Source organism: Octopus sinensis, linkage group LG30 (assembly GCF_006345805.1).
Source record: "Octopus sinensis linkage group LG30, ASM634580v1, whole genome shotgun sequence".
Lineage (NCBI taxonomy): Eukaryota > Metazoa > Mollusca > Cephalopoda > Octopoda > Octopodidae > Octopus > Octopus sinensis.
The window spans coordinates 2,836,361-2,851,360 of NC_043026.1; the positions used below are offsets into that span (position 1 = coordinate 2,836,361).

A 15,000-nucleotide genomic window follows, 5' to 3' on the forward strand; every position below is an offset into this window, starting at 1 on the left:
GTGTCCTACAGTAAACATATGTGGCAGGACATCCTGAAACAGTCGGGCCAAAATGCCAAGACATTTGTCAAAGACCATTCGGACAAATGCCTGGAGATTGTCAGTAATGCAGATTTTGAAACGGTAAGGCTCTACAATTCATCTGTCTCCTTTTTCTCTCTCTTGGTCAATCCATTTCCCATCTGCTTTCTGTTACATATACATTCTATTATTATATTTTGTGGGGATGGTCATAATTTTGCCAGTTAACCACACACTGAAGGGTTTCAGAGGAAGGACACTGAAATACGAATCATCATCATCATCATCATCATTTAACATCTGTTTTCCATGCTGGCATGGGTTGGACAGTTTGACTGGGGACTGGCAAGCCAGGAGGCTGCACCAGGCTCCAACCTGATTTGGCAGAGTTTCTACAGCTGGATGCCCTTCCTAATGCCAACCACCCTGAGAGTGTAGTGGATGCTTTTTACGTGCCACCAGCACCAGTCAGGCCGTACTGGCATTGACCACGACCTTTCTACTAAAGGTACAAGGCCTGAAATTCGGGGGGGGGGGGTAAGTTGATTACATCGACCCCAATACACAACTGGTACTTATTTTGGTGACCCCCAAAAGGATGAAAGCCAAAGTCGACATTGGCGGAATTCGAACTCAGAACAGCAGATGAAATACTACCAAGCATTTTGTCCCGTGTGCTAACAATTCTACCAGCTCACCACCTTACTAATAATAAGAAGAAGAATGATGATGATAAAGGTAAATTTTCGAAGAAGTATCTAGTTCTTGTGTTTAATTGGCAAAAATATGACGATTCCCAAGAATAACAATGTCTGTTTCAAAACTTGATTTCACATCAAGAATCTTGTGAAAGAAACAAATAAATGTGTTTCTCCTGATTGAACTTTCCATGCATTAACATGTTCCTCGTTGCAACAATGCAAACTTCCATTTAATCAAGATTTCCTTGGCCAGAAGAGTAGCCTGTGGTATACACCTCGCTCGGATATTTACTACTTCCAAGGTTCCACTCGCTATAAAACATGTAGCTCGGATCTTATCCACTCCATTCCATAAATCTTCTAAATATATATATGTATAAAGAATTGATAGAGGGAGCCATGTGCAATGTGTTACCAAAAAGGTATTAAGTATGACTAGGGTGTTAGAACACCTGTGTTGCTAGAAATAAGAGCTAAAATGCTAACACTGTAGTTAAAGCACATATGCATACAATTATGTGCTTTAACTAGAGCAGTAGAGCATTTTAGCTCTTATTTCTAGCAATGTAGGTATTCTAACACCCTTGGTCATATGTAGTGATAATTATAGTTTTCCTATACACACAAACACACACAAATTTATTATTTATTGATCAGGGAACTGCCTAACACTCTGATCTCTTTCACTCTGATCCTTTATTTTCCTGACTTCTTCTCCTCTCATGTGGGAATACTCACCTCATGGAATCCTTACTCAATGTCATGATCCACATACTTGGGTATCCTGGAAATAGCTGTGAAAGCTCTCTCTCTCTCTCTCTATATATATATATATATATTATTTATTCTCTATCTAAATTAAATGTTCTTTTTTGAGTGAGCCAATGTTTTGGTTTTTAATTCTATCTTTGAATCTGTTTCCACCTGCTGAAGGAGAAGCCATTTCTAGCCACCTTCAATAGACAATGGAAATATGTGTGCATATGTATTTATATGTGTATATATGTATATCTATATATAAAATTAAAGTTGTGTGTGTGAGACTCTGTTTCCTTCGATTTAGATTCCTAACTACTCCCACATTTTGCGGTGCAGTTTAACCAAAAGTGGGTATCTTATAGTCGTCATTCATATCGAGCCCTTCTGGGTATTAGCACGCGTCTACGATGAGTCATCGATTTAACAAAAATTTACCATCGTTTTTCCACGTTTTTAATGATTTTTGCTCGGGTTATATAAGGGAAGTAACTCTCTAAAAATGCTTATATAGTTATTTCCCTTACAAACCCGAGCAACGTCGGGCGATACTGCTAGTACATGTATATATCTATGTGTGTGTGTGTGTACATGAATTTATTTCTAATATTCTCTGTATGTTTTATATCCTTGCAGTGTGTAGAGAACGGTGTAGCATCCCTGGTCTCCACTGCACCTGACAGGTTCCTCCCACAGCTCATCGCTCAGATCTGTGACCAACTGGCATCGGCAGAGTTCTTACAAGTGACGCAAGACGAGTATGGGATCTTTAGGTGCCCTGAAGGACAGCTGTATGACAAGGCTGTCTTAGAGAGGTAACTACTTGTTCTTCTTGTTCTTACTATTCGTGTAACTCCCTGGTGTGGCTCTGTGGTTAAGAACAATGCCTTCCAAGCCATGTGGCTGTGGGTTCCAGCCTTCTCCCCGGCACTTTGGCTGAGCGTCTTTTACCTCTCTTTTACTCTTTACTCTTTTCAGTCATTTGACTGCGGCCATGCTGGAACACCGGCTTTAATCGAGCAACTTGACCCCAAGACTTATTCTTTGTAAGCCCAGTACTTATTCTATTGGTCTCTTTTGCCGAACCGCTAAGTGACGAGGACATAAACACACCAGCATCGGTTGTCAAGCAATGCTAAGGGGACAAACACAGACACACACACACTCATATATATATATATATATATATATATATACATATATACGACAGGCTTCTTTCAGTTTCCGTCTACCAAATCCACTCACAAGGCTTTGGTCGGCCCGGGGCTATAGTAGAAGACACTTGCCCAAGGTACCACACAGTGGGACTGAACCCGGAACCATGTGGTTGGTAAACAATCTACTTACCACACAGCCACTCCTACACCTATCGTCTAGTTTTGTAACTGAAATTTGCTGGGTGGATACTGTGCAGAAGCCTTTAGTGTTTTTGTGCTACCTTTTATCTTGTTTGACTTTTTGACCTTGAGATTACTTCACAAAGTATAAAACCGACTCCACACCCGGCATTCCATTGGTTAGGATTACGAAGGTTCCAGTTGATCCAACCAACAAAGCTGCCTGCTTGTGAAATTAACCTGAAAGTGGCTGAGTACTCCACAGGCACGAGTACCCTCAATGGAGTTCTTGGGGAGATTCAATCATCATCATCATCATCGTTTAACGTTCGTTTTCTGCGCTAGCATGGGTTGGACGGTTCAACTGGGGTCTGGGAAGCCAGGGGCTGCACCAGGCTCCAATCTTGATCTGGTAGTGTTTCTACAGCTGGATGCCCTTCCTAACGCCAACCACTCTGAGAGTGTAGTGGGTGCTTTTTACGTGCCACTGGCACAGGTGCCAGGGGTGTCTGGCATCGGCCATGATCAGTTGGTGCTTTTAACGTGCCACCGGGACTGGCCCCCTTTGAATTACGGGGACAGCTGAGTGGACTTGGCTGACGGGAAACAACCGGGCACTCCATTGATTAAAAGGGGCAAGGGTTCCAATCAATGGAACAACTGGCTCGTGAAACTCAAGTGCAAGTGGCTGAGTACTCCACAGACACACCTGTACCTTTAACCCTTTTGTTACCATATTTCTGGTGAGATGCTTTGTTTCTTTCAATTAATTTACTAAAACAATCTCCGCCTCTTTGAGGAGCTGCCGTAATTACCAAACGGTAATTAAAACCAGTTTTCTAATGCAAGGGAGAGAATTCTAATTCCCATTCTTTGACAGAACTGGACATTTGTCTTGGCAAACTTTTGAACAGGATACTCTTTTACTTGTTTCAGTCATTTGACTGCGGCCATGCTGGAGCACCGCCTTTAGTCGAGCAAATCGACCCCTGGGACTTATTCTTTTGTAAGCCCAGTACTTATTCTATCGGTCTCTTTTACCGAACCGCTCAGTAACGGGGACGTAAACACACCAGCATCGGTTGTCAAGCAATGCTAGGGGGGACAAACACACACACACATACATATATATACATATATACGACGGGCTTCTTTCAGTTTCCGTCTACCAAATCCATTCACAAGGCATTGGTCGACCCCCAAGGCTATAGTAGAAGACACTTGCCCAAGGTGCCACGCAGTGGGACTGAACCCAGAACCATGTGGTTGGTTAGCAAGCTACTTACCACACAGCCACTCCTGCACCTTTAGAATTAAAAATAATTTTAAAGAGTGTCACCCATGCTGACTTTAGCCATAGGCATGTCTATGTGGTAAGAAGTTTGCTTCCCAACCACATGGATCTGGGTTCAGTCCCACTGCGTGGTATCCTGAGCAAAAGTTTTCTACTATGAGAGCAAGTTCATCTGCATGTAGTTGTTCCCCTGGGCAGCTGTGGGCCTCACAGAGGTGATGCTGAGTGATCAAGAACTTTGACAATTTGCTGCAGAAGACTTGTGGAACCATAGCTGAGGACAGTACCGATGACACATAAAAGGGACCCACTACACTATGGCGTGGTTGGTGATAGGAAAGGCATCCAGTTGTAGAAACCAAGCCAAAATCGGGCTGGAGCCTGGTACAGCTCTCCGGCTTACCAGTTCTAGTCACACCATGTAACCCATGCCAACGTGGAAAACGGACACTAAATGATGATGGTGGTGGTGGTGGCGGCTTGGAGGATGTTGCTGGCCTCTCAACAGCATACGTACACCAATTATGATATGGAGATGGCTAGTTCTAATACAGTTTTCATTTTTGCTTTCTTCACTTCTGCCACAGTGTCTTGAAGAATGAAGTGAAAGAAACCAACATTCGAAGAGAGAACAAACTTTATTCCTATGCTGAACAAATGGCCGAGATTGAGCTACGGAAGGTAAGCAGTGGTATTACCGTTCTTGATGTTTCTTGATTTTCCTTTCACACCCTGTTTCTACGACTGTGTCTGAGACAAAGCTGGCCCTCTCACGTAGAGACTCAGTCTAGCATGTATTGCAGTATAAGTGGCTGAGTACACCTCTGACATATCTACCCATAACCTCCTAATTCTGAGGCAGGATCAATGTGTCAAAACTTCTCCTATCCCTCTGATAGGCTTTCACTAGTGCTTTGGTCTCCTGGCTTAGGGCTTGCCCGTGATGAATGACATTGGCTCAAGGTGCCTTCTACAGCCATTGACCCTCTTTTCTCTAACACTCTGACCAATCATGCTATTAATAATAATAATAATAATTTCTTTATTAATCACAAGGGTAAAACCCCTTTCTGCTGTTGGCACAACACCTGAAATTTTGGGAGTACAGAGCTAGTTAATTGCAATTAACCCCAATATTCAACTGGTACTTATTTTATCAACCCTCAAAAGAATGAAAGTTCACTTTGGTAGAATTTGAACACAGAACATAAAGACAGATGAAATGGTTTACCATACTTTGTCCAATGCGCTAACGATTCTGCCAGCCCACACCTTAATTATTATAATAATAATAATAATAATAATAATAACGGTTTTAAATTTTGTCACAAAGGCAGCCATTTTGAGAGAGGGAACAGTCGATTACATTGACCCCAGTGTTTCACTGGTACTTATTTTATCAACCCAGAAAGGATGAAAGGTGAAGTTGACTGCGGCAGAATTTGAACTCAGAACATGGCGACAGGCAAAATGCATTTCTCCCAGCTTGCTGCTTTAATAATGATAATCATCTTTTCTACTATAGGCACAAGGCTTGAAATTTGGGGAGAGAGGGCTAGTTGATTGCATCGACCCCAGAGTTTCTCTGGTATTTAACTTATCGACTCAGAAAGGATGACAGGTAAAGTCGACCTCGGCAGAATTTGAACTCAGAGTCTAGCGGCAGATGAAGTACCACTAAGCATTTTATCCAACATGGTAACAATTCTGCCAGTTCACTGCCTTTGATGATGATGATGATAATAATAATAATAATAATAATAATAATAATAATGGTTTCAGGTTTTGGCACAAGACAAGAAATTTGGGAGAAAAGGCTAAATTGATTAGATCAACCCCAGTACACAACTGGTATTTATTTTATTGACTATGAAAAGATAGAAGGTAAAGTTGGCCATGGTGAATTTTGAACTCGGGAAAATAAAGTCGGATGAAATGCCGCTCAGCATTTTGCCCGGCTGCTAACGATTCTGCCAGTTCCCCACTTGAATAATAATAATAATAATAACCACAGATTTGCTTGTCAGTTGTTTGACCTTAAACCAGTTGAGCATGTCCCTTAGTGGCTGATGATATGTGCATCTCTGATCACAAGCAGAAGTAGTGGGGAAGCATCATAGCCATGTGTTGAGAGGCATTCTTTAGGGTTTGGATAATTCACCTCTGGAAACATGGGTGTTTCGTTCAACCTCCTTAAACCTTATTGAGCGGGATGGGCTACTCGACTTGTAGCAGATTCTAACCTACAAGGTCATGTGCTGTTTATCTTGATATGAGATCACCATGTTGCGCACATATGGTTGTGATGCATGTGCCTAGTGTACCCTTATCAGACGGGTAGTCATGATGGGTATACTGGGCTTCGTATATTTGTAACCCAGAGTCACTTTGATGGCATGCACTGCTCTCTCACTCAATAATAATAATAATAACAATGTTTTCTTTTTACTAATACTTTCTTTACTAATCACAGTGTTTACAAACAGATCAAGGATGGCAATACAATATGGTAGGATTTTGGGGTTACATGATTCCCTGCAAATAGTAAAGAAGAATCAAATGAAAGCTACTCAATATTCTCTCGAAGAGTGTGAGATCCCAGTAACCCTGACCCTCTCCTTATCCTTCCTCAATCCACAGGCCCATGCTCAATGACTGGGTATGGTTAATCCTTCAGCATTATTTAAACCAGCAATATCCAGCTAAAATAGTCCCCCTGTTTTATGCTCAAACTGGCCAGACATGACCTCTCAAAGCTACAAGATAATGCCTGGTTAATCAGAAGCAACGTGGATAAATAAGGATTACATTTAGATGGATTAAGGATTAAGTCAAACTGTATCCTGCTCTGCTACTAAGTTTATTCTTTGGAAACTAAAGAATAATTCATTCATGTTTAACCATTTAGCATTTAAACTGGCCATATCCAGCTAAAATACTCCACTTATTTTATGTTTAAACAGGCCTGGTCTGGCTTCTTGCACAAGCCCTACAATGTCATTCTAAAATCTAACAGTTACCCCCATCAAAATCTGAAGGCTACAAGATAATTCCTGATTAATCCAAAACAATGTGGATAATAAAGGATTACAGTTGAAAATGTAATCTGAAGGCTAAAGGATTGAGTCAAGCTGTCTCCTGCTCTGCTACCAAAATTATTCTTTGATAACAAAACAATACTTAATTCCTGTCTCTTATTAAATTTTCAAAGCTACAGGATTAATGCCTGATAATCCAAAGCAATGTGGATAATCATTACTTTTGACTGACTGAACTAAATGCTAAAGAGTTAAGGGTTAAGATTGTGGTTTCAATTCCTGGACCTGACAATGCATTGGGATCTTGAGCAAGTCATTTCATTCCACGTTGCTCCAGTTTGCTCAGTTGGCAAAAATGAGATAATCCTGCGATGGATTAGCATCCCATCCCAGTGGTGAATATATACGCTCTGGAAATCAGGAAGCTTGCCTTGTGAGTTTATATGGCCCAGGAACGATCGTTTCTTATATTTAATAATCCTTTCTACTGGAAGCACAAGGCCTCAAATTTGGGGGAAGGGATTAAGTCAATTACATTGACCCCTGTGCATAACTGACGCCAAAAGGATGAAAGGCAAAGTTGACTTTGGCAGAATTTGAACTCAAAGCATAAAGGCAGACGAAATACTGCTAAGCGTTTCAGCCAGCATGCTAACGATTCTGCCATCTCGCCACCTTGTTTCTTATATTTAATAATAATAGTTCATCATCATAATAATAATAATAATAATAATAATAATAATAATAATAATAGTTGTTCTTAGCTAAGTGAAGTCACAGTCATCCCAACCTACAGACTTGTCCTTTACAGGTACTGGTGTCACATAAAACACACTCGTCCAGTGCTGCATGAGCACAACTGTGCCAGTGGCACATAAAGAGCACCCTGTTCACTCTGTTGAGTGGTTGGCATTAGGAAGGGCCTCGTCCAGCCGTACAAACCATGCCACAACAGACATTTCAGTGTCTGGACAGCTCCTCTGCTGACCACCTCTGCTCAAACTGTCCAATCCATGCCAACATGGAAAATGGCTGTTAAATGATTATGTTCATGTCATTGTTATTGCAGGAGTTGGAGAAGAAGAAAAGAGCGAAAGGTGGGGATGTGAAGTTGTCGAAGCAACAGGAAGAGAAACTACAGATGGCATTGAAGAAGGAGGCACAGATCCGCAGTAATATACGGATGGTAAGAAGAGTGTTCTGCTTCATGGGTGGGTGCATGCGTGTTTGTGTGTAAGTAATCATCGAACAATGAGTGTGAATGCTCAATACCACTTCAATGGATGGGACTTTCCATGACTTTTCGTGTTTTAATCTTTGATGGAGACAAAGATCTATTTTTCAGTGTGATTGGCCTGAAGAATTGTTAAGGTAAATGCTAACATGAAACCAATGGTAGCCTTAGCACACAAATAAAGTATGACCGCGTGTGTACCGTTGGTGATTTTTTTTCCTCTGTCTTCCCTTCTCTGGATCTTTCCTTCTCCTATGTTTCCGACTAAGAGCTCCGCTCGAAATGTTAAACCCTCCTTCTTTCCTGAGCGTCCAATAATACTATATTTGTTCCACGTCCTCGCATTGTTGTGTTTTTTTGTGCTTTCTTGTTTGGATTAACTATATATATATATATCAAAATGTGACCTCGTGTATACCGTTGGTGATTTTTTTTTCCTCTGTCTTTCCTTCTCCTATGTTTCCGACGAAGAGCTCCGCTCGAAACATTAAACCCTCCTTCTTTCCTGAGCGTCTAATAATACTATATTTGTTCCACGTTGTTGTGTTTTTTTGTGCTTTCTTGTTTGCATTAACTATATATATATATATATATATAATATATATAATGTACTGTTCTGTGATAAAAAAAATTCATCAAAAAAGTACTCCATCTGGTGAGAGATGAATACTGTTTACTTAAAGGACACAATACATGTCTTTAAGTGCTGCTAATAGTTTCATGTGTTATTCAGTTTTTTTAGTTCATTTGTGGTTTGTGCCTGATGAATATGTTTGAGACATTTCTCAACATATGAAACTCTTAATAACACTTCAAGACATGTATTGTGTACTTTAAATAAATTATATATATATATATATGTCTGTGTATGTGTGTGTGTGTGTATATACCCAAGTAAGCACATAAATGTGAAACAGGGTGGGGAAAATAGTACTCAAATACCAGATGCTTTATTGTTATTAAAGCTGCAAAAGCATCACAAAAATGTGACAAAAAAACTGCTACTCAGAGTTTCACATTCCTGTTCATCAGGCAGTTGTGATGAAGAATATTTATCATCACAACTGCCTGATGAACAGGAATGTGAAACTTTGAGTAGCAGTTTTTTGTGATGCTTTTCCAGCTGTAATAATAAAGTATATGTGTGTGTGTGTGTATATATATATATATATATTAAAACGGGAAGGTTTATGAAAATAAACAAAAGACGAAGGCAGGTGGAGTACAAACAAACAAATGTATTAGTATGGCGCTCAGGAATAGAAATAAAACAAGTCTTTTACGTTTCGAGCCTACGCTCTTCGACAGAAAGATACACAGAAAAGAAACAAGGAGAGAAAAAAATTGCGTGTAGGATCCAACATGTGGTTTACAAGATTCAGATCTTTTCCTCTTGAAGGGCAGATCAAGAAATTAATTTTTTGTAACTAAACACTTTCAAACTTCAGACACTGGTAGAATGTGTCATATAGAACATCTTTTACTCTTAGTGTTGTTGAGAAAAGTTTCTATTTACGAAGTTATTTCGTGTTAAAGTTGCCATATTTCGGTAATTTCAACCAATCAATGGCATGTATTCAGCTGAATAAAATTACTGCTGTTGTTTGTCAGCAACAACTATCAGAGGTGTATATTTCGTTTGTCACTTATTTATGACATATTTCATCTCAGTTACATTTTTATGAATAAATGAGTGTATCTGAAGCGTGTTTACTTCATGGCACCACCACAATCGTTTGTTTTTTTAATGTCCGGTACCCATATATGCATGTATATATACATATATATGTAGGTATGAACATATATGTATGTATATATGCATATATTTATATATTATTTATACTATTATATGACTGAACATCACACATCCTTTTCCAAGTAAGTTTTATCTTAATAATTACGATGCACACTCTTATTCTGTCTATCTCCCTCTTTTGTTCTTCCTTTCTGTTTTTCTCTCCCACCCTTTCCCTATTCTTCTCTTCTCCCCTTCACCGTTCCCTCACTCTCTCTCACTCTTCCACCTTGACTCTCTCATTGCTCACATGTGACCAACAGCTATCTTTCTTTCTTCCACTTCCTTCCTGAAGACAAGACGTGCTTTTACCTCTCTCTTCTCAAAGCTCATTTTTCCAGCATTCACCACTTCACATCGTCTTGGCTTAAAGCAGCCCTCACCGTTTGATTTCACTGTTTTCTTCTCACTGTCCTGTTTTTGTTACCACTTTCACCCCCCGCAAGAAATCCCAAATTTTATTTGATTTGCTTCTTGGGAAGGACTGTTTTAACGAATATTCTTTTTGTTGCACGTCTCGTTTCCCTGTTTATATTTTTCATTGTCCGAAAAAAGTTTGTTTTCTAGGTTTTTGTTTCTCATTCTTTTTTTATGTCCTGTACCCATATATACATGTATATATATTCATATATATATGTAGGTATGTACATATATGTATGTATATATGCATATATTTATATATTATTTATATTATTATTATTATATATATATATACACACACACACATACGAGGGTGAGTCAAAAAGTAATGCCATTTTGTTTAGGACAGGTATAATTACCAACACAGGAACATGTATCATACATCAAAATGAAGCTGGTCCTCTGTGGATCTCATCCCTACTTCTCAACATAGTCACTGTTTCTCTCAATAGCAATGTTCCACCTTTGAATGAGAGCATGTATCCCTGCCCCGTAAAATTCTGTTGACTGTTCGTCGAGTCACTTCTTCAATACAGGTTTCACTTCTTCGTCACTGGAATAATGTTTGCCTCGCAAACCCTCTTTCATGGGGCTGAAGAGATGATAGTCCAGTGACGAAGAAGTGAAAACTGTAGTGAAGATGTGGCTCAAAGAACAGTCAACAGAATTTTACGGGGCAGGGATACATGCTCTCATTCGATGGTGGATCATTGCCATTGAGAGAAACGGTGACTATGTTGAGAAGTAGGGATGAGATCCACAGAGGACCAGCTTCATTTTGATGTATGATACATGTTCCTGTGTTGGTAATTATACCTGTCCTAAACAGAATGGCATTACTTTTTGACTCACCCTTGTTCATGTGTGTGTGTGTGTACAGATATATATTCAGATACACACACATACTCATCGCCAAATCTACTTGTTTACATTTCAGCTGAACAACAAACTGGTGCGTTGCTGCAATACGCTGCACTCTGCAATCAAAGGTGACTGCAATGCTGTGTGCATGTTCATGTCTAACCTGTGTCAGGTGCTCATTCCTCTGCTCTACTCGCCGCTTGCTGCTGCACCTGTTTGTCGGCTCCTCATCACCCTTGGCAATTCTGCATTCATGGACAAACAGTTTGGTAAGTGTTCAGTCGATTTTGTTGCATATGGCTGGGTGTATGCATAAAAAGAGAGGATGTGTGTGTGTATGCGTATGTGTTTTCTTGTCTGTGCATGTGTGTGTTTGCTTATATGTGTGTGTGACATCAGGTGTTACAGGTGTGTAATTATTTTTCACCCACTTTCCAAGTTGACTTGGGTCAGGTAAATTTTGGCCCAAGTTGGGAGGAGGTGGCCTAAGTCAACTGCCTTGACCCCAGTGCTCAAGTGATCCTTGTTTCATCAACCCTGTAAAAAAGGAAAGATTAAGTGACACTTGGCAGAATTTGAACTCAGAACGTAAATTGGTTGACATTAAAAATGCATCCAGCTGTGGAAACCATATCCACAACAGACAGTTGGAGTCTGGACAGCTGACCGTCCAACCCATGCCAGCATGGAAAGCAGACGTTAAATGATGAAGATGGTGATACACACACACTTTATCTTGGAAACAAACAATGAGATGGAAAACAAAAACATCCGTTGTCTGATCTCAATGCTTGTTTCTGTCTGACATTTTGATACGAAACGTTTTAGCAAGAAATCAGTCTTGGCTATAATTTCTATCGAATATCTGTAGAAATGACCTTAACAAAATAATGTACAAAGCACTGCTAACACAGCAGGACGTGGTAGTGACTTCTAAAACTCATTTAATATACTTTATAGTATACAGTAGACTTTGGATACAACGGACAATCACTTATAATGGACAAAATTGTCCAGTCCGAATTTTCAGTGCATGGTACAAACAAGTTTCATTTTGTTTTCGATTTTGATGGACAAATTTTCCCAGTTCTGAGATGTTTGTTATAGCCAAAGTCTACAGTATTATGGTTGCACAATGAAATACCAAATCAGGAATATAAATATTTTGTTGAGGTTATTTCTACAGATATTATCGGTAGAAATTATAGCCAGGACTGATTTCCTGCTACAACATTTCATATCGAAATGTCAGACGGAAACAAACAATGAGATCAAAGAGAAAAACATCTGTTGTTTGTTCTCATTGTTTATCTCATTGTTTGTTTACATCTGACATCTCGATAGGAAAGGTTTTAGCAAAAAATCAGAGCCAACCATAATTTCTATGGAATATCAATAGAATAATGTGAAAAACACTGCTAACAAAGTAGAATGTGGTGTTGACTTCTAAAACGATTTAATATATTTTACAGGAATTTATGGTTGCATAATGAAATCCCTACAAATCAGGAATAAAACTTTATCTTGTGTCTATTTGTTTATTGTAGGTGAAATGGTGAGCCATGCCACTGTCCGAGCTCTCAAGCCATACTGCCAGCTGGAGTCGCAGTGGACACAGGAAGATGAAGTGCAGCAGATTGAGCGAATGGTTCAGTTACTGCATGATCGTGTTCAAGCCCGGGTTGGTGGAGGGCCAAAACACCCATTTCCGGCCTCCACGTTTGCCTATTTTTTCCACCTGCTGTCCGTGGCCCTGTCTGGCCAACATTGCCCCGTGAACGATGCCAGCACCACCTGCTTGCGTGCCCTTCAGCTGATCGTATGCCACGCTCGCATAAGGCTCAAAACGCACGGTGGGGTCGGGGGGGGCGACGACAACAACAACAAGAACAGTGCTAAGTCAAAGAACAGCAAGAAAAGGAGGAAGAAGAGGAAGAACAACGAAAACGAGAAGAATGAAGGTGGTGGTGGTGGTGGCCAAAAGAAGCAGGGAGAGATTGGGGACATTCACCAAGATGAACAGGTAGAGAAGATAAGGGAGAAGGTGATGATGATGGGGATGGTGAGAATGGAGGAAGACATGGACGAGCAAGAGGAGGAGGAGAAAGGTGGCGGCGGCGGTGACTGTAGGCTGAGCCATGAAGATGAGGAAATCCTTAGAAAACTGGTGAGTCCCTTCTACGTTTGTTGTTGTTTAACCCCTGGTCACTCCTGATCCAGTGGACCTATGATCAAAGACGTTCCAGCTGTGACCATCCTGTCTTTTATTCAGAAATAGTCTATCTAGGACTACATTATCTAATGTGTTCTTCTTTATAGTTGTTTAACCCCTGGTCAGTCCTGATCCAGTGGACCTATGATCAAAGACGTTCCAGCTGTGACCATCCTGTCTTTTACTCAGACATAATGTATCTAGGACTACATTATCTAATGTGTCCTTCTTTATTGTTGTTATCCTGTAGATTTCTGATCAAAGATGTTCCATTTGTGACCCTCCTCTCTTTTCATTGTCTCTCTCTCTCTCTCTCTCTTTCACAGTATGACCCTCAGTTGTTGCCCCATAAACCACTCCTGCAGCTGCTAATCAAACTGATTGGCACGGTGACTTCAACCAAGATCCAGGACCTCTCCAACACTGCCTTGATTGAGGTGGCACACAGCCTCAGTGGCAACATTGACTGTGCCTTTCCTTCCAACGAAGATATTTCTGTTATGCTGTTGGCGCTTGAGGCCCCGTCTCTCTCGGTCAAGAGAGCTGTCTTAGAGGTCAGTTCACAGTTTGTTTACCTTTTCTGATGCTGCTGTTGCTGGTCGTGTAGTACGGATATGTTAGTGTGTGTGTGTGTGTGTGTTTGTGTGTATATAGATGTTTGTTTATGAGTGTGTATACATATATATGTGTGTGTGTGGTTCAGTGGTTAGAGTGTCAGGCCCACAATCATGAGGTTGTGAGTTTGATTCTCAGACCGGGCTGTGTGTTGTGTTCTTGAGCAAGGCACTTTATTTCACGTTGCTCCAGTTCACTCAGCTGTAGAAATGAGTTGTGATGTCACTGGTGCCAAGCTGTATCGGCCCCTTTTGCCTTTCCCTTGGACAACATCGGTGGCACAGAGAGGGGAGACTGGTATGCATGGGCAACTGCTTGTCCTTCATACACAACCTTAGCTGGACATGTGCCTCGGATGGGGAACTCTCTAGGTGCAATCCCGTGGTCATTCATGACTGAAGGGGTCTTCATATAATTGACTGTGTTTGTGTATGAGATGTATATTTGTGAAAGTGTGTATATGTATATATTGTGTGTGTAAATATATGTATATATAGGTGATAGTGTGTATGTGTACATGTAAATACATGTGTGTATACATATATAACACAAAACCAAAAGTTGGAAAATACTTTGCTATTATTCATTCACCATTACACATGTTTCGTTTGCCAATAGGAGTTGCAAAGTTCTCTATGTAGAATAGACACGTAAGACATTTATTAGAAATTCTTCAGGCAGAATCAAAAATACAGAATTTAGATTTGGATAGATCT

The 15,000-nt window shown here is 40.3% G+C and overlaps 2 protein-coding genes across 2 annotated transcripts in view; one reads left to right on the top strand and one right to left on the bottom strand.

Annotated features, from left to right (window-relative positions):
- Positions 1-15,000, bottom strand: part of LOC118768486 (putative uncharacterized protein DDB_G0282133) — a 389,663-nt gene that overhangs the window by 249,493 nt on the left and 125,170 nt on the right. The window lies entirely within an intron of this gene.
- The window catches only part of LOC115226294 (eIF-2-alpha kinase activator GCN1), a 156,044-nt gene that overhangs the window by 60,934 nt on the left and 80,110 nt on the right, over positions 1-15,000 (top strand). Inside the window, exons 18-24 of the mRNA XM_029797282.2 lie at positions 2-123; positions 2,115-2,293; positions 4,697-4,790; positions 8,217-8,333; positions 11,534-11,726; positions 13,005-13,624; positions 13,996-14,223. Coding sequence (XP_029653142.1) covers positions 2-123; positions 2,115-2,293; positions 4,697-4,790; positions 8,217-8,333; positions 11,534-11,726; positions 13,005-13,624; positions 13,996-14,223 — 1,553 coding nt within the window. The remainder of the gene's footprint in view (position 1; positions 124-2,114; positions 2,294-4,696; positions 4,791-8,216; positions 8,334-11,533; positions 11,727-13,004; positions 13,625-13,995; positions 14,224-15,000) is intronic.